Source organism: Rhinopithecus roxellana, chromosome 14 (genome assembly GCF_007565055.1).
Source record: "Rhinopithecus roxellana isolate Shanxi Qingling chromosome 14, ASM756505v1, whole genome shotgun sequence".
In the NCBI taxonomy this organism is placed as follows: domain Eukaryota; kingdom Metazoa; phylum Chordata; class Mammalia; order Primates; family Cercopithecidae; genus Rhinopithecus; species Rhinopithecus roxellana.
Window position 1 is genome coordinate 68,041,757 of NC_044562.1, and position 23,352 is coordinate 68,065,108.

General features: G+C 35.7%; 1 protein-coding gene across 1 annotated transcript in view; it reads left to right on the forward strand.

Annotated features, from left to right (window-relative positions):
* The window catches only part of CWC22 (CWC22 spliceosome associated protein homolog), a 64,220-nt gene that overhangs the window by 13,411 nt on the left and 27,457 nt on the right, over positions 1-23,352 (forward strand). The window contains exons 2-8 of the mRNA XM_010382918.2: positions 1,646-1,785; positions 6,811-6,878; positions 8,857-8,967; positions 13,655-13,900; positions 17,184-17,312; positions 22,069-22,237; positions 22,624-22,677. Of these exons, the coding sequence (XP_010381220.1) occupies positions 1,759-1,785; positions 6,811-6,878; positions 8,857-8,967; positions 13,655-13,900; positions 17,184-17,312; positions 22,069-22,237; positions 22,624-22,677 (804 nt within the window). The 5' untranslated portion in view covers positions 1,646-1,758. The remainder of the gene's footprint in view (positions 1-1,645; positions 1,786-6,810; positions 6,879-8,856; positions 8,968-13,654; positions 13,901-17,183; positions 17,313-22,068; positions 22,238-22,623; positions 22,678-23,352) is intronic.

Sequence of the window (23,352 nt, forward strand, 5' to 3'; positions counted from 1 at the left end):
CACCCAGGCTGGAGTGCAGTGGCGCAATCTCGGCTCAGTGCAAGCTCCGCCTCCCGGGTTCACGCCATTCTCCTGCCTCAGCCTCCTGAGTAGCTGGGACGACAGACGCCCGCCACTAAGCCTGGCTAATTTTTTGTATTTTTTTTAGTAGAGATGGGGTTTCACCATGTTACCCAGGATGGTGTCGATCTCCTGACCTCGTGATCCACCCACCTTGGCCTCCCAAAGTGCTGATAAACTTTAAAAAGATACATAAAGAAAAGATTTGGGTACAACTTGCCAGCCAAAAACAAGGTTGAGCTTTCTAAACAACTGCAACTAATTGAAGAAATAGCCTATTAATAAGCATATTATGTAAAGTTACTCACATTTGTCTATTTAACTATAGGCCTCATACATAAGCAGTGATGTGCTTTAGATTGCAGCTATATTTTATAGATTGATATGTTTGCCTTTACTAACCGTGACACCATGCCAACCATGGTAATAGAAACATTTCTTGACTTAGTAATTTGTATACATCCCCATCTGCATTAAATCATAGCAGCTCTGTATCACTTTATAATATCAAGAGTATTTGTATGTGTGTGCTGGTGAAAGGAATACTTAACAGGGTGTCCTTATTGTAGGTTTCTAGTTGTAAGTCTAACTGGTATTATAATTTAGTTATCATAATTATAATTGAAATGGCTTATCTGACTTTCAGTGTTCTCTTTTAAAAGAAGGAATTGGACCAGATAATCTGTTATACCCTTTCTGACACTGAAATTAATTTTTTTCCAGTTGTATTCAGTTATTTTGGTACTAAGCACATTGCTTTCTCTGCATTCTCTGTATCTTTTAATCCTTTTATTTTGTTTTCTATTTTATTTTTGGGATTTCGTTGCCTTATGCTATAAACCATTTAGATATGTACTTCCAATAAAATATTTGAATGCAAGTTTTTTGTGAACGTAAGTGTCAATTTAGCATCTTACACAAAATTACTAAAATTTACTTAGAATATTAAAAGACATCTGAAGATTTTAGATTTAATGCTGATGACTAGGTTTATTCTGAGCCAAATACTTAGTTCTCCTATGTGCATATATCTGAAGCTTTGTGCCATTAATGGATCACATTGAGACATAATTATTGTAGTTTAGCACCTTAAATTTCTATGTGGATTGTATTTATTTCTTAATGATCATTATTTCAAGGATATTGGGTGTTTCATTCTTTGTCTATATAGAAACATTGGATTTTTATACTCAGTTTATAAAAGAGTTTCTCTTCTGTCATTGTTTCCTCAGTTTTTTTAAAAATAATACCACACTGCTATGTTATGATGTAGGTATGTATCTCCCTCACTGTGAGAACATTTTTAATACAGTTATAGGACATCTCTTTTTAAATTAACTTTTGTTCCCGTTGGTCCTTAGAATAAAACCTATTTGCTCTCTTGTTCATGGATTTTTTTTCTACTTTTATGTTAGGTATACGTTATTATGCGTAACTACTTAAGGATTTTTAAATTATTTAGTTATTATATTTGTTTTATGGATTTAGAAAAATAAGGTGGTCAAATGTCCATTGTGTAGAAAAAAGATCATCATTTTACACACTTTATTAGTGTTAACAAAGCTTTCTTTGGTATATTTTGTAGGTGATGTTTGCAGACAGAAAAAGCAAACTATCAAGGAATTCAGAGCATTGAGTACTTGTTCTTTGGACCAGTTTGAGGAGTCTTTGATTTATTGGACCAACTGGCAACAGAACATGAAAAGCAGTGTGGCACAGATAAAAGTAAGTGTTTGAAACTTAAAACAGAGGATGTAAACTTATAGTCAATTACCTATTATTTAAAAATAAATGCATTTATGTAATTAGGACATTAGAGCCAGACAGTAGAGTGGCACTTAGATTGATGCAAAAGCAATTGCAGTTTTTGCAGTTTTTAAAACTACAATTACTTTTTGCACCAACCTAATACATCCATCTAACTTAAACAATTTTAAATGCAGATACTTAGCTCTGTGTAAGTATTAGAGCGCATGAGGGCAGTTGAGAGAACATACAGGAGTGTGTGTACATGTGTGTGCGTGCATGTGTGTGTGTACACATGGATGCATGCATCAGGGCCTGCATATATGATGTGAGTGATCACATGTAAAAGAAAAATAAGTGACAAACAGTGCAGGGAAATTCCTGCGTATCTGTTTACAATGTGAGCCTCTTTTTGCGTATTTCTTATGAATAGATGGTCTCTTATTCTGTGCTGTACTTTAGACAGTGTGTGTTCATTTATTTAACAAATGCATATTGAGTTCTAGTGATTGTTCTAAGAACTTTGAACAAAATAGTGTTGTATGTGTTATATGTTATATTGATTGTTATATGTTATAGTGATTGTTCTAAGAACTTTGAACAAAATAGTGAATAAAACAAACACTTGTTTTCGTGGAGTTTACATTATAGTTGTTGTAGGGAGGAGACAAAATAAATTATAAACTTGGTAAGTTATATAGTATGTTAGAATGTTAAGTAATAGAATTGTCCTATGGAGAAAAGAAGTAGAATAGGGTAGGGGGATTCAACATTGAGGGGCTGCAGTTTTTAATAGAGGAGTGAGTAGGGCCCATTGAAAAGATAGCCATTTGAGCAGGGACTTGAAAATGTGAGAGTTAACTATGCCGATATCTGGGGGAAAGAGTGTGCCTGGCAAAAGGAACAGCAAAGACAAAGAATCTAGAGTGGAGCAGGTATCAGAAGGGGAGAATTGTAGGAGATGAGGTCAGGGCAGTAATAGGGACCAGTAATTCCATCTGCTTTCAAAACTGTTCTGCCTGTGAGTGGCCTTGGCAGGAGAGCAAACTACTCAACTTCCTTCTCTTTCCAGCTGCATGGATTTAAAACCAGGACATCACTTTTTGGGCCGTGGAGTCAGTAAAGGGGGAACTGTATTTTTATTTGGTTATAAATGTAGGCACTCTTCCCTTCCTCTCCTCTTACAGCTGTGCACACCTAAAGTTCCTTCTTTAATGAGAAGCAATAGATTGCAAGCTCCTTGACAGTAGGCCCTGTAGTAGGTGCTTATTAAGCTGAACTGATAGACTTGTAGAGTACGGCAACCTCTGCTGCAATCTTTTCCAACCTCTGTCAAGTGTGAGAAGACACTCACCCACCTCCCTGCTAGGTAGACATCCAGCCTTTGCTTGCATATCTCTTTTGGCATGGGGCTCACAGTTTCCTAAGGTAGTTCCATCTGTCAGTAACCCTTGTATATTGTTCTGAAATCGGCCTTTTTGGGGCTTGTACTCATTGGTCCATTGTTACTTAAACAGTTAATTTATTGAGGACCTAGTAGGTGACAGATTCTGTGTTAGGGGCTGGGTACGTAAAGAAAGGAGACCTTGTGCAGAACTGGCTCTTGACAGAGCCATGTTAGACAAGAGCACTCAGATCTTTACACTAATGCCTTTTACTCAAAGGGAGAAATGTTTAGCCTTTCTCAGACTCCTCTTTTGGTTCCTCTTAGCCTCTGCTTCTCCACGCTTCCCTCTTGCGGCCCAGATGGGTCTCCTGTGGCATTTTCTCCCCCAGCCTATGAGTGGGTGACTTCATTTAGCATGCCCTTGACACTTAGTGGCTTGGTTCTCCCAGCCAGCTCTCTTTGGTCTGCTTCCATTTCTCTCCTTTGTGTTAGCCACAATGGGTCCACTAGCTGGGTTGATGCTCATTCTTTCTTTAGGTGAAGCTCAGCTCTTCCTTTGATATTAGGAGGACTCACCTGTTAGGTTCATAAGGCTTCAACTGAGAATCCCCTGTTTTTCCCTTGAACCTTACTATAGCTTCCTTAGCAAGCTCCCTACCTCTTCCAGCCCCTCCTCGCTCCTTCTCTTAAAGTCTAATGGATCCTGAAAGCCACTGGACTCAGTCTTCTTGTTCCCCTTGTCTCCTCATACTGCTCTCTCTCCATTGTTGGAGACTATGAGTTACTGCATGATGTCATCATATTTGTTTTGCTTCATGAACAATTTATAAAAATTTTAAAGGTAATTCTGACTGTGTAGTATTTTCAACTACTGCACTGACTTACAATCTAAACTCTGTGATAAAAGAAATGGGAAATTCAAGTTCTTAATATTTAATTCATACCCAAAAGTGATTTTTAACTTGGTGAAATCCTATTCATCTACCAAAGCCAAATTCAAGTCCCGGTTTTCCCACTTTCATCCCTTAGCACTCTATGCTACAGTGATTGTTTCCTACTCAAGATCTCCTTTTAGCACTTAGTATGTGTGCCAGTCATTTGTTACTTGATCAAATTTATGAAATCCTTCTTCTTCACAACTTCAATATTTTTGGTCTCTTCCTCTTGCTCACAGCAGATGTTGCGGAGATGTGTTAAAAATCATTAGCACAGAATTGGGGCCTTCTCCTTAATGTAATCAAAATAATTTTTTTGCCTTGTAAAAGAAAAAGGAGGTAATGCAGTTTTATTGTTCTCTGTCTTCTCCCCCTTCTCTCCCCCGCCACCCCCCGCCTTCTTCTTCTTCTGCCTCTCTCTCTCTCTGTCTCTGTCTCTCTGTCTCACTCACTCTCATTCTGGGGATCATATAATCTAATGTGTTTAATTATGGAAATTTTTATAAGCCTCTCTGTCTCCTACAAGACCATAAGCTCCTTGGCCTTTCTTATCTATTGTAACCTTCAGAATGTCTGCACAGGAAGGACTATGTTTTGTAATAAATGATCAGTATCAATATTGTATTTTATGTTACCATTGAATTTAATGAATCTCATGCTCTTTATTTGACCTAAGAGCTTTATGTGAAGTTTTATGGAAACCCATGTCATATATATTGAACAATTCTATTTCACGGTGTTGCTAAGTGAAGTAAGTTTTAAAACTTTCTTATATTAGACACAGAATTTTAAAATGGTTGAATTTAGTGCAGAGTCACAGCTAAACTATGGTTACTTTAAATCATCAATTTTGATTACATGCTTATTCACCTATATAGATTAGTTAATGGATACTATTCAAAAAATTCAATAGTTAATGAGACTATTTTGCATTGTACTTGTGATTATGTTAGACTCAAACTGCTGTTAATTAGATAGTCATAAAATCAGAGGAAGTTGGATCTTATATTTCTACTCAGAATAATTTTCTATTTTAAAATATATCCTTTCTTCATTGAGGAGGCAAGCATGTAAGTTTGCAGAACAGTTACTCATTGTTTGATTTAGTTTATCTTAGATTTCAAGATTAAGGTATGTTAAATGCTATTTTTCTTTACAGTATGGTTAATTAAAATTATTTTAATTCTTAAATAAAGGCTTGTCAATATTTGAATGTTGACCAGTTATATAAAAATTTTTACCTATATACAGAGGTAAACATTTTGGTTCCTTAGTGTATTTGGATTTTTTAAATTAGGATATAGTCTCAAACTGGACTGTCTGTCTCATGTCAATCTCATGTTACATGAAGTTACTTATTTGTATATTGATAGGAGATAGGAGATACAAATCTTTTTTCAAAAGATTTGGAATAGTACTTATACCCTAAAGTAATGTTGTTCGATTCCCTAGAACCTACCATAGTATAATACATATCAGACACTCGATTGATGTTTGTAGAAAACAAAAACGAATTTTTTTAAATTTTTTATTTTATTTTTATTTTTTGAAGAGACAGAGCCTCGCTGTCTCACTCTGTTGCTCAGGCTGGAGTGCAGTGGTGCGATCTCGGCTCACTACAAGCTCTGCCTCCTGGGTTCACGCCATTTTCCTGCCTCAACCTCCTGAGTAGCTGGGACTATAGGCGCCCGCCACCACGTCCGGCTAATTTTTTGTATTTTTTAGTAGAGGTGGTATTTCACCGTGTTAGCCAGGATGGTCTCGATCTCCTGACCTCATGATCCGCCCACCTCGGCCTCCCAAAGTGCTGGGATTACAGGCATGAGCCACTGCGCCTGGCCAAAAATGAACTTCTATAAACATGTTAGAGTCAGTTTCTTGCCACTGTTTTACCCGGTACTGAAGTTGTGGTTTTCATAAGCCAACGGAGATAGGAGGTAAGTACAATATCGTGGCTGAGGCAAGAGGATCACTTGAGCCTGGGTGGTTGAGTCTGCAGTGAGCCGTATTGTGCCACTGCACTCCAGCCTGGGCAACAGAGCAAGACCCTGTCTCAAAAAATAATAATAATAATAATAATTACAACTTACTACATAGAAGTAAAATATAAACTAGGTGTCATCGAAAATTTGAGAATTATCTTTTTCTACCTTGAATTGTTTTGGCTAGAAAGAAGTATTTGGTCCTGCAAAGGCGTAAGAATGATACAATTAATTTTAGGGACTCCGTGGAAAGGGTTGGGGAGGGTAGCAGTGGCAGTTAGGGATAAAAGGCTACACATTGGGGTACAGTGTACATTATTCATGTGATGGGTGCAGCACAGTCTCAGAAATCACCACTAAAGAACTTAACCACGTAATGAAACACCACCTGTTCCCCATAAAACTATTGAAATAAAAAATAAAATAAAAAGAAATAAAAAATAAAAGTAAATAGGAAAAAAAAAAGAAGTATTTGGTCCATAATGAAAACAGGTGCCTGCCACAGACAGGCCCATCCAGGATGGTCTGAAAATTTTGTTTTATAGATTGTTTAGGTTACATGAATTATTTTTAATGATTTAAAAAATGTTTTGATACAATTTCTAAAGTACTTCCAACTTTCTAAGCCATGTATTTCAGTCTATGTTTTTTAACATAAATAACTTTTGAAATGTTTTCTCCTTTTTTTCCTCTTTTAAAGCCTTCTTCTGGTCATGACAGAAGGGAAAACCTTAATTCATATCAGAGGAACTCCTCTCCAGAAGACAGGTAAATAGTTTAATGTGCTCTGAATGCAATGTAAATTTTTTTTATTTTGAGACGGAGTCTCACTGTGCTGCCCAGGCTGGAGTGCAGTGGTGCACAGTCTCTGCTCACTGCAAGCTCCGCCTCCCGGGTTCACGCCATTCTCCTGCCTCAGCCTCCCAAGTAGTTGGGACTACAGGTGCCCGCCTCCAGGCCCAGCTAATTTTTTGTACTTTTTTTTAGTAGAGACGGGTTTCACCATGTTAGCCAGGCTGGTCTCCATCTCCTGACCTTGTGATACGCCCGCCTTGGCTGCAATGTAAATTTTTATAGTAAGGTTTATGTAATAATTTAGCTCTTAGATTTCTGATTTTAGGGTGGATAACTTCTTTTTAATGGTTTTATAGCCAATATTACTTGAATGGGCTGTAGGAGAAATCATCCTTAAATGACTCTTCTAGGAGTTTCTAGTAAATAATTCCAGATATTATGTAATTTTTATGTGAAAGGGAGTAATTTTTAATGTTTCAAATACTAATGGAATGAAAGTGTAAAATGGAAATCTGAGTTGAAATTACACTATTTAGAAGTGCTGCTTTTGCTACTGTTAGTATTATCCCTTACATGTACATAGCTCTGTATTGTCTTTAAAATGTTTTTATATAGATTATATCGGGGTCCCCAACCCCCAGAGCCATGGACCAGGCCACACAGCAGGAGGTGAGCAGCAGGCCAGCATTCACCTGTGGCATTCCATTCTCATAGGAGCACAAACCCTATTGTGAACTGCGCGTGTGAGGGGTCTGGGTTGTGTGTTCCTTATTAGAATCTAATGCCTGATGATCTGAGGTGGAGCAGTTTTATCCTGAAACCATCCCCTCACCCCCCACCATCTGTGGAAAAATTGTCTTCCACAGAACTGGTCCCTGGTGCCAAAAAGGTTTGGGACCGCTGGATTATATCATATTATAATTATGTTAAGATCAGCGATCCAAAAATGTTACCATTAATGTGCATTATGAATTCATATTAGCACTACAATTATCTCATTTATGATCATTGAAAGACCATTAAGCATATGGTCTATTAAAAATAATGACTGTAAAAGTAATTTTTTATGCCCATTAAAAATAATTTATGAAGGAAGAAGCACCCTTCAGACTTTCTTTCAGTTGTCTAAGCTTCCTTACTCCATATGTACTTTGTTATTCTACTCTGCTAAATATCTCTAAAGTGAGCATCAAGTTAATTGTCCTGATTCATGATTACTTACTACCTTTCACCAACTGCCTACTCCCTATATATTTAAAAAAATAATAATAATAATTCTTTACACACAGACACATACACAGTTATATGTGTGTATAACTTAATTGTAGATGTGTATATAAAATATGGATTATGTTACTGTATATCTATTATGTATATATTTAACTTCTCTTAAGGTTCTCTGATTTTATTGACTTTTAAGATTCAAATAATAGATCTGATGCTATCCATCCTTGTTTGCTAATAATTTCAATCCATTCTCATTGCTATCCAATAATGCATTTTAAAATTAACAGGTGATGAATATGGTCTTTTGGTGTGGAATTAAACTGATCCTTATGGAGGCCAACCAGTGACATTGGTCTCATACATTCAGTGTTTTGATAAACAAGCCAACTAAGCAAAAGCAGCCATTTTTGGATAGTCTTTTTCATGCTAACTATATATGATATCCAGATATGTCTCCTACTAAGAACAAAGTGAATCAGGATAATTCACTAAACAAATAAGTTTGGTTAAGTGAATCCTAGGAGTTGTTCTGCTGTGTACAAACTGAAAACTTTTGTAATTCTGATGGAATGAATGGGTGTTAGCAAAAGGAGCTGTTAAGAACAGTTTGATAAGATGTTGTTCAGTCAGAGAGTTGCTTTGCCCTTACCAATATATGACTTTCCGAAATATTTATAACATAGTTGTTTTTAATTTGCAACTTGGTTTTCTTATTTTATGTTAGATATGCAGAACAAGAAAGATCTCCCCGGGATAGAGATTACTTTGATTACAGCAGATCAGACTATGAGCATTCAAGAAGAGGACATTCTTATGATAGTAGCATGGAGTCACGGTTAGTGTTCTGAATGTCTAACTTGTAGAAAATTATATTTGTTTAAACTTTCTTTATGCTATATTTATAATAAAACCAAAAATAATAGAGGCCAATATTAATTGGATGTTCTTAGGTGCCAGGCTTTCTAATAAGGGCTTCATGTGAATTAACTTGTTATTGCAGCAAATACGTGAAGTAGATACTATTATGTCTGCTTTACAGCTGAAGAAACTGAGGCCTAGAGAAGTTTAGTAATTTGTTCATGTTGTGAAACATAATAGTGGCAAGCTCAAGTCTGTCTGAATCTAAAGCCCAAGCTCATTCATTATATTGCACTGCAAGAGGGGTTAGCTTATGTGATTTTTTGAGATTTTTTACTAAATGAAAGAAATTGATATTCTATGATATAGAGTGGTCTAAAGTTACTTTCCTGCATAATGGCAGAGGGACATTGAGACTAAAGTTTCTAATTTGTAGTTCTTTTCTACATGTAAAGGATTCTTTCTTGAGCTTTAGAGAACTTGGTTACCCACCTGTTCCTCTGGCTAACAAGACTTACAAGATTTACTTGGTTGAGAAATGGGCAAGGGAACTGAATGGAAGGCAGATAGCAAGAAACATTGGAATGAGAGTGTTTGGAAACTCTTAGGGGTAATATTTAAGAAGGGTCAGACATTAAGTGCCATTCACATTTCATTGAAAACTTGGCAGAGTATTATAACCCCTTGTTATTGATTTGTATTTATTTTCAATTCTTTTTCTCTCTTGTAGAAATTAGTAATAGTTTTTACAATGAGAATACATTGGTCCCCACTTATCCATGGGGAATGTGTTCCAGGATGCCAGTGGATGCCTGAAACTGCGGATAATACCTGAACCATACATATACTATGTTTTTTCAATACATACATACTTATGATAAAGTTTAATTTATACATTAGGCGTAGTGAAAGATTAACAACAGTAACTAATACTAAAATAGAACAGTTATAAGAATATACTCTAATAAAAATTATGTGAATGTGGTCTCCCTCTCTCAAAATACCTTATTGTACTGTAGTCACTTATTTTTAGACTGTTGGTTAACCACTGGTAGCCGAAGCCTTGGAAAGTGAAACCACAGGTAAGGGGTGACTACTGTGTTAGAAAGATGTCGACGTTTTAAACATTCCCTTTAAAACTTCACTAAAGGGCCTCTGTGTTTGCTCAGGAGAAAGTATAATGGAATTAAAAGTTACTTAGTACATGTGGGGAGAGACTCTCCAGGTAAAAGTAATGGTAGTCTCAAAGAAAGTAGTGGGACAGATACTTCAGATGCTCAATATAGGGAAGAGATGTCAACTAGAATTCTGCAGATGGACATACTCTCAAGTACTTAAAACAGAAGTCACTATATGGGTAGTATTCCCTTAACTTGCATGTATCTTTGCTTAGGAGAGGAGTAGTGATGCAGACAATTTCCAGGTCATTTGAAATTGACTTTGGAATGTCTATATTTTAGACTTTTTAATGAGGCAGTGTTGCATAGTAGAAAGAGAATAGTTTCCATGTATATGCAGATTAGAGTTCAAGTTTTAGTTACTAGTTATGGAAATTTGGTGAAATTTCTTAACAGATTTCTTCTGAGCCTCAGTTTCCTCATCTATAAGATGATGATAACATGCATCTTGTCTGGTTGTTTAGATTTAAAAATCATATCTGTCCTACTACCATGTCTGAACATAGTAGATACTAAGAAAATTATAACTTATTTAAAATATTAGTTTCTTGAGCATATCAGTTTGAGTAGTGATAAGCGGTGAACCGGTGGGACTTTATATAGAAAACAGTGGAAGAGTTCAGGTGAACTATTGTTGAACGTGGTCGATTCTGAATGTATTTCTAATTAATCTTGCAAAACTAACATTATTTTAGTATTTTATAAAGGAACTATGATTTGTCTCTCTAACAACCATTTTCATTATCCCTTCGAAGACAACTTTCTGCCTTTGTCGTTGTTTTCATAAAACCAGCTTCCTCCTGATTTTCCTGTATTCCCTTATTAGTCATCTAGTTTCCAAAACTTGACTCTCATATTTTATTGTTCACTAAGATCTATATCTGTTTTGATGTTTCTCAGATATTATCCACCCCTTTACCACCAGTATTATATCCCCCACAGGAATTTTGACCAAATTCCTCTGCAGTTTGAAGTTTGGAGCTAAGCACATTCTTTGATATCTACAGCCAAAAATTTCCTTCTCATCACTTTCTAGTATATACCTAATCCTATAATGTCAGATTATATTAACCTTCAAAATCCAGGCTTGTCTACTGTCACCTTAATGAAAACAACTACTATAACCATAATTCATAAGCTAAGCTTTTTGCATATTTTCCCAAAAATACTGTTAAAACTCTTAGAAACTAGATACTATTTTTTCCAATTTACAAATAAGGAAATGGCTTTGAGTTTATTAAGTAGCTTACCTGAGGTTGTGTTTAAACATCTGGTAGATGTTGAAACTGGAATTTGAACTCAGTTCTAGCTCCAAAGCCCATGTCTTTTTCACAATCCCTGACTGTACTACTTCAGTATAACTCTATGTTAGGTCTAGTATACGAAAATGAAGTCTCATGTTATCCACACAGTCACACTGTGAAGTCAACAGGCTAGGTATTATGCAGAACATAAAGGCTAACAGTCCAAAAATGTTTCTGTTTAGACTCTTAGAATATTTTGTTACTTCTGCACTTTACAAACACAATAATGGTAAGGATCTGATTTTATCAGCCAGCTATCTCTCTTACCTGGTATTTCTCAGAAGAATCATAACCAATGTCAGGAAATCCCTGCTGTAGCTACTCTCTTGGAACATGTATATTCACAAGAAGAAGCAACTCAGTTGCAAATTAGTGCAGAGAATTTAGAGCATCTGCCTTTGTGACTAATTGAGGTTTATATTTGAAATCACTCTTTCCCCTGTCTGTTTACTCTTGGTATATACAGATTGTGTGTTCTCCCTAAGAGTCATTTAAGTCTCTTATACCTCAGTTTCAAAACTGTTCACTTGACCCAGCAATCTCATTACTGGGTATATACCCAAAAGAATATAAATAATTATATTATAAAGACACATGTATGTGTATATTCATCACAGCACTATTCACAATAGCAAAGCCATAGAATCTACCTAAATGCCCATCAGTGATAGACTGGATAAAGGAATTATGGTACTTATACAGGAATACTATGCAGCCATAAAAAAGAATGAGATTATGTTCTTTGCAGAGACATGGATGGAGCTAGAGGCCATTATCCTTAACTAACACAGGAACTGAAAACCAAATACCACACGTTCTCATTTATAAGTGGGAGCTAAATTATGAGAACACATTAACACATGGAGAACAACACACACTGGGGCCTTATGGAAGGTGAAGGGAGGGTGGAGGGTGGGAAGAAGAAGAGGATCACAAAAAACAACTAATGAGTACTAGGCTTAATACTTGGGTGATAAAATAATCTATACAATCAACCCCCATGACACAAGACACAAGTTTACCTATGTAATAAATCTGCACTTATACCCCTGAACTTAAAATAAAAGTAAACAAACAGAAAAAACCTGTTGCTCCACAGCTACCTGGGAAGATGACTGCTTTTCAATCTCCGTGTAGGTTCTATTACTATATATTTAAAAAGACCATCTCAAACACACCCCTTAGATTTAGCTAAAATCTATCCCATAGTTTCCTGGTAATGCAGTGATAATATGAAATTTACTTCTATTTACTGTGTCATATAACTCATGGTTACCCAAAATATGAATAGAATGGTCTGAGTTTCCAAGGCAATATATGTAAAACGCAGCTCAGTGGATAAACTTTGTTGTGGGGAAAGATGGCAAAAAGCAAAGATTCATTCTTTCCTGTTAGTTCTTGATGGTTTCAGAGAACTGTACCTTGATTGTTTTAAAAGCCTTAGCTTAAGAAAGGATAATCAGGTACTTTGGTAGGGAAGATTTATTGTGGCTAGAAAAAAATTCCCCCCCACATTGTCTCAAATAAGCAGAAGCTTCCGATATTCTGAGATTTCTAATAAAAATATTAGTTCTATCAATAAACAATTTCAAATACTATATTCTATAGCAGTCTTACAACTAAAGTAACCACTATTGAAGATTAACTCTGGTTTCTTCTCCTTTATACAATTTGTCATAAACACCACAGGCTAATTTGTCTTCTTAAAACACTCCTTTCATAAAAGCCACTCTCCTACTCAGAAACTTTTAATGATTCCCCATCACCTCCAGTAGAAATCCTTCAAGTCTTTTGCATATGTTTTAAGATTTCAGTCTAACTCTTAACTCATCTTTCCAACTACCATCACACATAATTCTTTGTTTCCTGATTGTGCTACTCATTCTGACCTTAGCACCCCTGCTCAGTCTTTCAATAGTTATTCCCTCTTCTACTCGTTGCAGAATGCCATCCTTCCTCTCCCCTTCCTCCTCCCAACTTGCCCCCAGTCTGAATCCTGTCAAGCCTTCAGGACCTAGTTTGTTGAATTTTCTCTGTGAAGCACTTTCTCACCATTCTAAACCACTTTTCCTAGTCCGAATTTGTGGGACCCACTTATGGTCTCACTCATTTGTGTGCAGTTAATTGTTAAGAGTGTATTTTATATTGTCTTTTCTGCTCTTAAAAAAAATTTGTATTACAGAAGCAGGGACCGAGAAAAACGCAGAGAAAGAGAAAGAGATATGGATCGAAAAAGGTCCCGGAAATCCCCATCTCCTGGGAGGAGAAACCCAGAAACATCAGTAACTCAGAGTTCCTCTGCTGAGGATGAACCTGCTACAAAAAAAAAGAAAGATGAGCTGGATCCTCTTCTTACTCGCACTGGTGGAGCATATATTCCCCCTGCAAAGCTCAGGATGATGCAGGAACAGATTACAGATAAAAACAGGCATGTTGATATCAATCAGTATATAAAGCCATTATATGGTCATTGAAAAATAAGTCAACTATGGTTTAATGAACCCTGGCTCTTGAGAATTTACATTAGTCTTCAGTGATAGAGACCTCAAATTAGAGACCTCTTTACTTCATAGCTCCATTGGAGAGCTACACACTACTTGCCCTTATATTAGCTCATTACTTTTTTTTTTTTGCATGAATGAATTAAAAAGTTTGAGGAAAAGATTGCTTACCCTTTTTATAGTATTTTCAAACTATTGTTCCTTTCATTGTTTCATGGATGCATTCCTATTGATAATGTTTATTTTTGTAGAAAAGATTAATATTGACATTTTAGTTCTAAAATTGACTTTTCCTGCTGTAAACCAGGAGTCAGCAAACTTTTTCTGTAAAAGCCCAGCTAAAGCAGGTGGACAGCTGCATTTGGCTCATGGGTGTAGTTTGCCGACCTCTGTACTCATCTATAAAACTGAAGCTGGCAGTTATCTCTTTTTGTACATTTTCTTTAGCCCACAATATCTTAGAGTATACATTTTTGCTACTCTAAGGCAGACAGACAAAATTTATATATGAACGGTCACACTTAAAACATTCCTCCTTCCCTTTTCAGAGTAATTGACATGGTGAGGAACTATTTAGGAAAGTACAGCTAAGTTTTTAAGATATTTTCTCTAATAGGATGAGTTGATAACTAGGGAAAGTATGGTCCCAGATTGAGATGATGATTCAGTTACCAGATAACTAGTTAAAAGATTGGGAAAGAAGGTATTAATAGTTATAATTTAAGAAAAACAGATGCAAGGCGAGCCAGACAGGAGTATTTCCACATCCTTTCATGGGTGTTTTAATGGCAATTTGAAAAGTGCTTGAGAACCTTATTTAAGTTAAATCTAAATTTGTTTCAAGGGTTAGCTTGAAGTAGAAATGTCATGATCCGCTCACCTCGGCCTCCCAAAGTTCGAGACCAGCCTGGCCAATATAGTGAAGCCCCCTCTCTACTAAAAATACAAAGATTAGCCAGGCGTGGTGGCGGGCACCTGTAGTCCCAGCTACTTGGGAGGCTGAGGCAGGAGAATGGTGTGAACCTGGGAGGCGGAGCTTGCAGTGAGCCGAGATTGTCCCACTGCACTCCAGCCTGGGCGACAGAGAGAGACTGTCTCAAAAAAAAAAAGAAAAGAAAAGAAATGTCTTTATCTAAAAGAAGCTATGAAGATTTGAAATAAAACCAAATTTAAGAGTCAGAAAGGGGTATTTGATGACATTAAATTCAAAACTAATAAGTTTTTCATTATGTGTCATGTTTTAGCACTTGCCAGTGATATTTGAAGTATTAGGTTGAAAAGGAATTTGGAGTTGGCTTCTGTGGTTAATAGGACTTTCATTATCATGTAAGCATTTTGCTCATGCACAAGGCAGTAGTGGCGGCATTACTGAAAAGTATTCACTTTCTCCAGTCCAGTCCAAAGCAATCCTGATTGTAAAAGACTGGAAACTATATCAGTCCAAGTCTTGCTTCCTTTTAAATAAAGCAGACAGGAGAGTCAGCAATACATGCAATTTAAAGCAGATTCCTTTAAGATAATTGTATATACAGTTGAAGTCTGTTAGTAGGCTGTAAAGGGTTCAAGAAGAAGTAGACATCTGGAAAAGAAGGCCATAGTCTTTGCTTTCAGTAGATACATGAATTGTGGGCTTCCTAATTAGGATGTATAATTGTAGTTGATGTAGCTGTTTGATTAGTTTAGTAAGATAGGTTGTGATTGTGTATGAGCAACATCTTATTAATCAGGCCACTTGTTAAGCCATACATCTTGTTTCTAGAGATAGTGGGATACCAAAAGGTTGGAGTTATGAAACAGTGGAATAGTCCACCTTGGGTACAGGCAGTAAGGGCGTACGTAATTTATAGAGAATTTAGAAATGAAATAAAATTAACTGCAAAGTGAGTCTGTTTTTTATCCTCACCATGCTGGCAATACTAAGCAATGTCAGTGATACGATACTTGTTCCCACCAGGAACTGCTCTCACCAACCTTCTTGTTGTACCACTCCAGAACAGGGATTCTTAATCTACGAGCCCCTCAAGAGGTCCATGGATAGAATTCAAACAATCAGTCCATTGATGTGTTTGGGAAAAAAATTGAATCCTTATTTTTACTATTCTCTAAAGTTTAGCTTTTTTTTTTTTTTTTCTTTTTAGAATGTAGGCAATAGATCAGAGTATTGACAGTCTGTTACAGATATTTCATGATATGGATTATGGCCATGCTACTTAGAAATTTAAGTAGTTATTAAGCATACTGCTAGTTCTTGTTTAATGTGTTATGAAGCACATAGAATATTATATCAAACTTTTGTTCTTTGCATGTTTCAAAAACTGAATTTCGGTATGATTAGTATCCTTTGTAATCCTATTCGTTGTATATATCATTCCAAAAAGTCTACTGGTTTCACCAGGCTTCCAGAGAGAGACGTGTATAGAAGAAAAAAGGATAAGACATCTGCAGCTGAAATCAGATTCCACAGAAAAGCAGTTACAAAATCCATAGAATTGTAGAGCATTGAAAGATCTTAGACATTGTCCAGTTCAACCTAAAGAAACTCAATGAGGCCAAGTAATTTCCGAAATCTAGGGTAAAAAGCAGTACAGCTATCTAACATTCAACTGGTATAGCTGTTGGACTACTACATCAGCATAGAGGTTGTCTTTAAAATACTCTGAACAATATTTCAGCTCCATGATTTCACATGACTCCCTTTTTCTGTAGTTACCATTTATTTGTGGTTTAAAACATTTAATTTTGTTATCTCTGTCATCTTTTTATGAGATGGGACATACAGATTTTTTTTTTTGTGGCTTATATTTGGGTATTTCATGTTACCATTTACATTTTTTTAATTGCATTTATTTTAAAGGTCTTCATTAAAGATGAGTTTAAATCAAGCATTATATGTAAAATAAGCGTGTATTGAATTTGACTAATTAAATGTACTAGGCCTAAGAACAGAACATTATCCTTATATGTCCTTACATAATCTTATTGTATTATTAAAGGAAAATGGTGTGTACTTAAGCATGTGTACAGAAAATCAAATATGGTTTAGGATATAATCTGTTTATCCTGATAGGCATCATATATTTTACTGTACTTGGGGGTCATTTCATGAAAATAATGTTAAAAATTAAGGAACACTATGTAGTTTTTATGTTCTTATAACTTACTGTAATTATGGAAAGAGTTTTAATCTTTATTAAAATCACTTCTTTTTAGCTTAGCATACCAGAGGATGAGTTGGGAGGCCCTAAAGAAGTCAATTAATGGTCTTATCAACAAAGTCAACATTTCCAACATAAGTATTATTATTCAAGAGCTTCTTCAAGAAAATATTGTTAGAGGAAGGTAAGTTTTTTTTTATTTGTAGTATTTTATTTGTGGTATTTCTAAGTAATTTTTTTGAAGGTATATAATATCTACATGAACAATAATCATTGATTTATTGTGCTACTTCATTTCAAAGGTCATTGAGAATATTTATTTAAAATGCAGTACTTATAAAAATATAGACTGCTAAGAAATAACTTGTGCCTTGCTGTTAGAGGTTGTATGGAATTTTTGCTTTTTGAGAAGCTTCGATTTCACATAATGGTTTTTGCAGACATTCACTTAATGCCTCCAGTAATTTAAACTCATGAAGAATAATGAATATCACAGTATACTACCTCTAACTAATTTAATTTTTTATTTCTTTCTAAAATTGATGAGTAAAAGTTGTATATATTTGTGGTATGCATCATGATGTTTTGATATATGTGTACTTTGTAGAATGGCTGTATCAAGCTATTTAACATGCATTCACATACTTGTCATTTTTTTGTGGTGAGAACACTTAAAATGTACTCTATTTTCAGCTCTCAAGTATATAATATATGGTTATTAACTATGGTCAAAATATTGTAGAATGGATCTCTGGAACTTATTCCTCCTGTCTAACTGAAATTTTGTGTCCATTGACGAACATCTAAATTCCCCCAACCCCCAGTCTCTGGTAACCATCATTTTATACTGTGATTCTATGAGTTCAATTTTTTTTAGATTCCGCGTGTTAGTGAGATCATGCATTATTTGTCTTTCTGTGCCTGGCTTATTCACTTAGCATAATGTTCTCCAAGTTCATCTCATCTGTGTTTTTGCAAATGACAGGATTTCCTTTATGGTTGAATAGTATTCCCTTATACATATATACATTTTCTTTATCCATTTATTCACAACAGAGACTTTTGTGGTTTCCATATTTTGACCATTATGAATGATGCTGCAATAAATGTGGAAGTTCAGATACCTCTTCAACATACTGATTTCATTTTCTTTGTGTATATATCCAGTAGTGGGATTGCTGGATCAAATGGTAGTTATAATAGAAAAAAATGTTTTTAGTGTTGATTTGTTTTAGAGATGTGGGTCTTGCTTCATTGTCAGGCCAGAGTACCATGCATAGGGTACTCTGCATACAGAGTACCATGCATAGGAACTATGACAAGGGGTCATAGTTCACTGACCCCTTGAATTGCTGGGCTCAAGGAATTCTCCCACCTCAGCATCCTGAGTAGCTGGGACTGCAAGCACTCATCACCACGCTGGGCTAATTTTTTAATATTTTGTAGAGAATGAGGTCTTGCCACCTTGCCCAGGCTGGTCTTGTACTCTTGAGCTCAAGCAGTCCTCCCCACTTGGCTTCCCAAAGTGTTGGTATGATGGGCGTGAGTTAGTGCACCTAGCTGGTGGTAGTTCTGTTTTTAATATTTTAAGGAACCTCTAGACTATTTCCATAATGGCTATACTAACTTATATTTCTTTTTTTTTTTTTTTTTTTTTTTTTTTTTTTGAGACGGAGTCTCTCTCTGTCGCCTAGGCTGGAGTGCAGTGGCCAGATCTCAGCTCACTGCAAGCTCCGCCTCCCAGGTTCACGCCATTCTCCTGCCTCAGCCTCCCGAGTAGCTGGGACTACAGGTGCCCACCACTGCGCCCGGCTAGTTTTTTGTATTTTTTAGTAGAGACGGGGTTTCACTGTGTTAGCCAGGATGGTCTTGATCTCCTGACCTCGTGATCCACCCATCTCGGCCTCCCAAAGTACTAATTTATATTTCTACCAACAGTATACAAGGGTTCTCTTTTCTCCATGTCCTTGGCAACACTTGTTATTTTTCATCTTTTTTGTTACAGCCATTGTAACAGTTGTGAGATCTCATTGTGATTTTAATTTGCATTTCTTTGATAATTGGTGATGTCGAACATTATATATATATATAATGCTATTTGTACATCTTTTGAAAAATGTCTGTTCTTGTTGTTTGCTCATGTTTTAAATTGGGTTATTTGTTTTCTTACTATTGAGTTGAATGCCTGATGTATTTTGGATATTAACCTCTTATCAGGTATATGGTTTGCAAATGTTTTCTCCCATTCCGTAGGCTGTCTCTTCACTCTGTTGATATTTTCCTGTGCTGTGCAGAAGCATTCTAGTTTTTATGTAATCCCATTTGTCTCTTTTTGCTTTTGTTGCCTGTGGTTTCGGGGTCATATCCAAAAAATCATTAACCATACCACTGTCTTGTAGCTTTTCCTCTGTGTTTTTCTTTTAGAAACTTATAGTAGTTTCACAGTTTCAGGTCTTATGTTTAAGTCTTTAATCTATTTTGCGTTGATGTTTGTATATGTTGCGGGATTAAGGTCTGTTTTCATTCTTCTGCATCTGGATGTTCAGTTTTCTTGGCACCATTTATTGAAGATACTGTCTTTTCCCTATTGTGTATTCTTAGCATCTTTGTTGAAAATCAGTTGACTGCAAATGTCTGGATTTATCTCTGGTTTCTTTGTTCTCTATAGCTCTATGTGTCTGTTTTTATACTAGTGTCATGCTGTTTTGATTACTATAACTTTGTAGCAGATTCTAGGTCAGGGAGTGTGAGGTCTCCAGCTTTGTTCTTTTTGTTCAAGATTGCTGTGGCTATTTGGAGTTTTTTGTGGTTCCATGTGAGTTTTAGGATTGTTTTTTCTATTTCTGCGAAAAATGTAACTGGAATTTTGATAGGGATTGAGTCGAGTCTGTAGGTTGCTTGGGTACTATGGACATTTTAATATATTATTTCAGTCCATGGACATGGGATGTCATGCATGTTCTTCCGTTTTTTCATCAACAATTTGTAGCTTTTAGTGTACAGACCTTTCATCTCCATGGTTAGATTTATTCCTAAGGTTTTTTTTGTTTTTTTTTTTATAGTTATTGTAAATGGGATGTTTTCTTGATTTCTTTTTCAGAAAGATAGTTCATTGTAAGCATATGGAAGCACTACTGATTTTTGTATGTTGATTTTATGTTTGCAGCTTTACTAAATTAGTTTATTAGTTCTAACAATTTTTTGGTTAAGTCTTTAGGGTTTTCTATATTAAGATCCTGTTTACAGCAAACAGACTTCTCTGTTTTTGATTTGGATGCCTTTTATTTCTTTCTCTTGCCTCATGGCTCTGGCTAGGACTTCTAGTACTATGTTGAATAGAATTGGAAAGAGTAGGCACCCTTTTCTTATTCCTGATCTTAGAGGAAAAGCTTTCAGCTTGTCACTGTTGAGTATATTAGCTGTGGGTTCATCGTATATGGCCTTTATTCCAATTTAATTTCTAGTGAGAGTGAAGTGGGAATGTGAGAGAAATGGGAAAGATAAGAATAAATTTGAGAAAAGCGGAAAGGAATCACCATATTCTATAATATGTGGTTTTAAGCAATTGATGATATTTAAAAGGGTCAGAAAATAGAAGTACTCCATGTTCTACTTATTATTTTAAAATCTGAGGGCTGTTTTCTCATGTCATTTTACATGAGTATGATTCATCTTTTAAAAAATATGGAATGTAGCGGCCACGCATGGTCGCTCAATGCCTGTAATACTAGCACTTTGGGAGCCTGAGGCAAGAGGATCACTTGAGTCCAGGAGTTTGAGACCAGCCTGGGCAACATTGTGAAAACCCATCTCTATGAAAAATACAAAAATTAGCTGGGCGTGGTGGCACGCAGTACTCCCAGCTACTCTGGAGGCTGAGGTGGGAGGACTGCTTGAGCCCAGAAGGCAGAGTTTCCAGTGAGCCAAGATCAAGCCACTGTACTCCTGCCTGAGTGACAGAGTGAGACCCCCATCTCTCCCCAACCTCACCAAAAAAGATGGTGGTATAAAGTAGGTGCAGCGAGTTGTAGAGGTACAGAAAGTTGATCAAGAGACAGCCATTATCCATAAAAGTGGGCAGAGATCTCTCCATTTTACTTAGAAAAAAAGTAGACTCAGAAGAGTTATGGATTGCTAAAGATATTATAATTTATAGGCTGCATCCTTTTTCTCATTTTCTACCCTAGTGATTCTGTTGTTGTATCTAAAACTACCATTAAGACTTTTTTCCCCTAACTTTTGGCAATCCAATAATTACTTGTCATTACATTGCTAAAAATAACTTCAGTTTGCCCAATTTGCCTTTCCCCTTCCTCATCAAATGCATATAGAAACATGACCATTTTCAAAATGAGTTACAAGTAGGTACCTTTTAATTTCCTGTTACTGTTTTAACATTAATCTTGCATTGCTTTTAATTCATGTCTTTATTTCTCATAGGAATATTCCAAATCTTCATTTTATTCAACTAAAATTAGACTTAAAGATTTAAACCCAAATTTGTCTTTAATCACAAAATTAATTTTATAAAAATGTGGATTTGTAGTAGAAACTTGATGTTGTCTAACTTTTGTACTTTTGAAGCAGGTCTGCTTTTGTTTACTTTTTTGAAAATGTTAAAGAATTTATTTATATGAACCTTAAAAACCTCAAATTCATGATTTGATATAACAGACTGGGAAAAGAGGAATTATATGTAGAGAGAAAAATTTTGGCAATAAATTGCAGTAAAATCTTCATTCTATTTTACAAAATCACAAATTCACATTTCATTTTCTGAAAAACAATTTTTATTTGTTAGTAAGATGAACTCTTTCCATTTAGTTCTGATTTAGATTTTATGATTATTTATAGAGAAATATTACTGAATTTTAATAGTTTTTGTTTCATTTAATTCATTTGGTTATTGCTGACTCCTTTTTTTATTCTTTTTTAAACAGAGGACTGCTGTCCAGGTCTGTTTTGCAAGCACAGAGTGCTTCTCCAATCTTCACCCATGTTTATGCAGCATTAGTGGCAATTATCAACTCAAAATTTCCACAAATTGGAGAATTAATCCTCAAGAGGTTAATTCTTAATTTTCGAAAAGGCTATCGAAGAAATGATAAGGTATATATGAATGGCTTGTATGTAGAATGATACATAGGAACAGACTAATGAACCAGTATCAACAAAAGTAAGCAAGGTTGATTTTGACACAGGTACATAACATAATGCTTTTTAAAAACTGTCTTTCATGAGAACTTCTTTATTCTCTTAAATATCCCTGGCCACTATTGATGAGCCACAAAAATGATGGCTCTAACTGTAGAATTTTAACTGTTTAACCAGAAGTGATATTCTTTCATGTGTTTTATCTTATAACTTTCTGGTAATATAAAAATTATACTTGTGTGGTACATGTTTTAAATAGATTGTTAGTAGGCCATAGATTAATGTAAATAAATGAAAATTGGGTTTAGTTTATGGATTAACTCTCCACCTTCATTTTTCAGCAACTTTGCCTGACTGCTTCAAAATTTGTGGCGCATCTTATTAACCAAAATGTGGTAAGTATTTATCTTCAATACTTGTTCGCATTCAGTGGCATTAGACCACAGAGTTGATGCCACTTCACTGATACCTCTCTATTTTTACTTTGCTTTATAGTCCTTGGGATAAATATGTTGAATGATATTTTCATTTGAAAACTATAATAAATGTATTTAATATTCTTTTTTTTTCTTTTTCTTTTTTTGAGACAGAGTCTCGCTCTGTCACCCAGGCTGGAGTGCAGTGGCACGATCTTGGCTCACTGCAAGTTCCGCCTCCTGGGTTCACGCCATTCTCCTGCCTCAGCCTCCTGAGTAGCTAGGACCACAGTTGCCCGCCACCATGCCCGGCTAGTTTTTTTTTTTTTTCTTTTTGTATTTTTAGTAGAGATGGGGTTTCACCGTGTTAGCCAGAATGGTCTGGATTTCCTGACCTCCTGATCCACCCACCTTGGCCTCCCAAAGTGCTGGGATTACAGGCGTGAGCCACCACGCCCGGTTGTATTTAATATTCTGTAAAATAACACTTTGATGCTAATCAAAACACTTTTAGATATTTTATCAGATTAATCTGACTTAATACTGTACATGGTTACTTGACTGCAAACCATTCCTTTGAAGGAACCATTCCTGTTCATTTTTATAAAACAATAAAGTTGGTGTCTCCTCCACTTCATTCCCTGGTGTTCATGA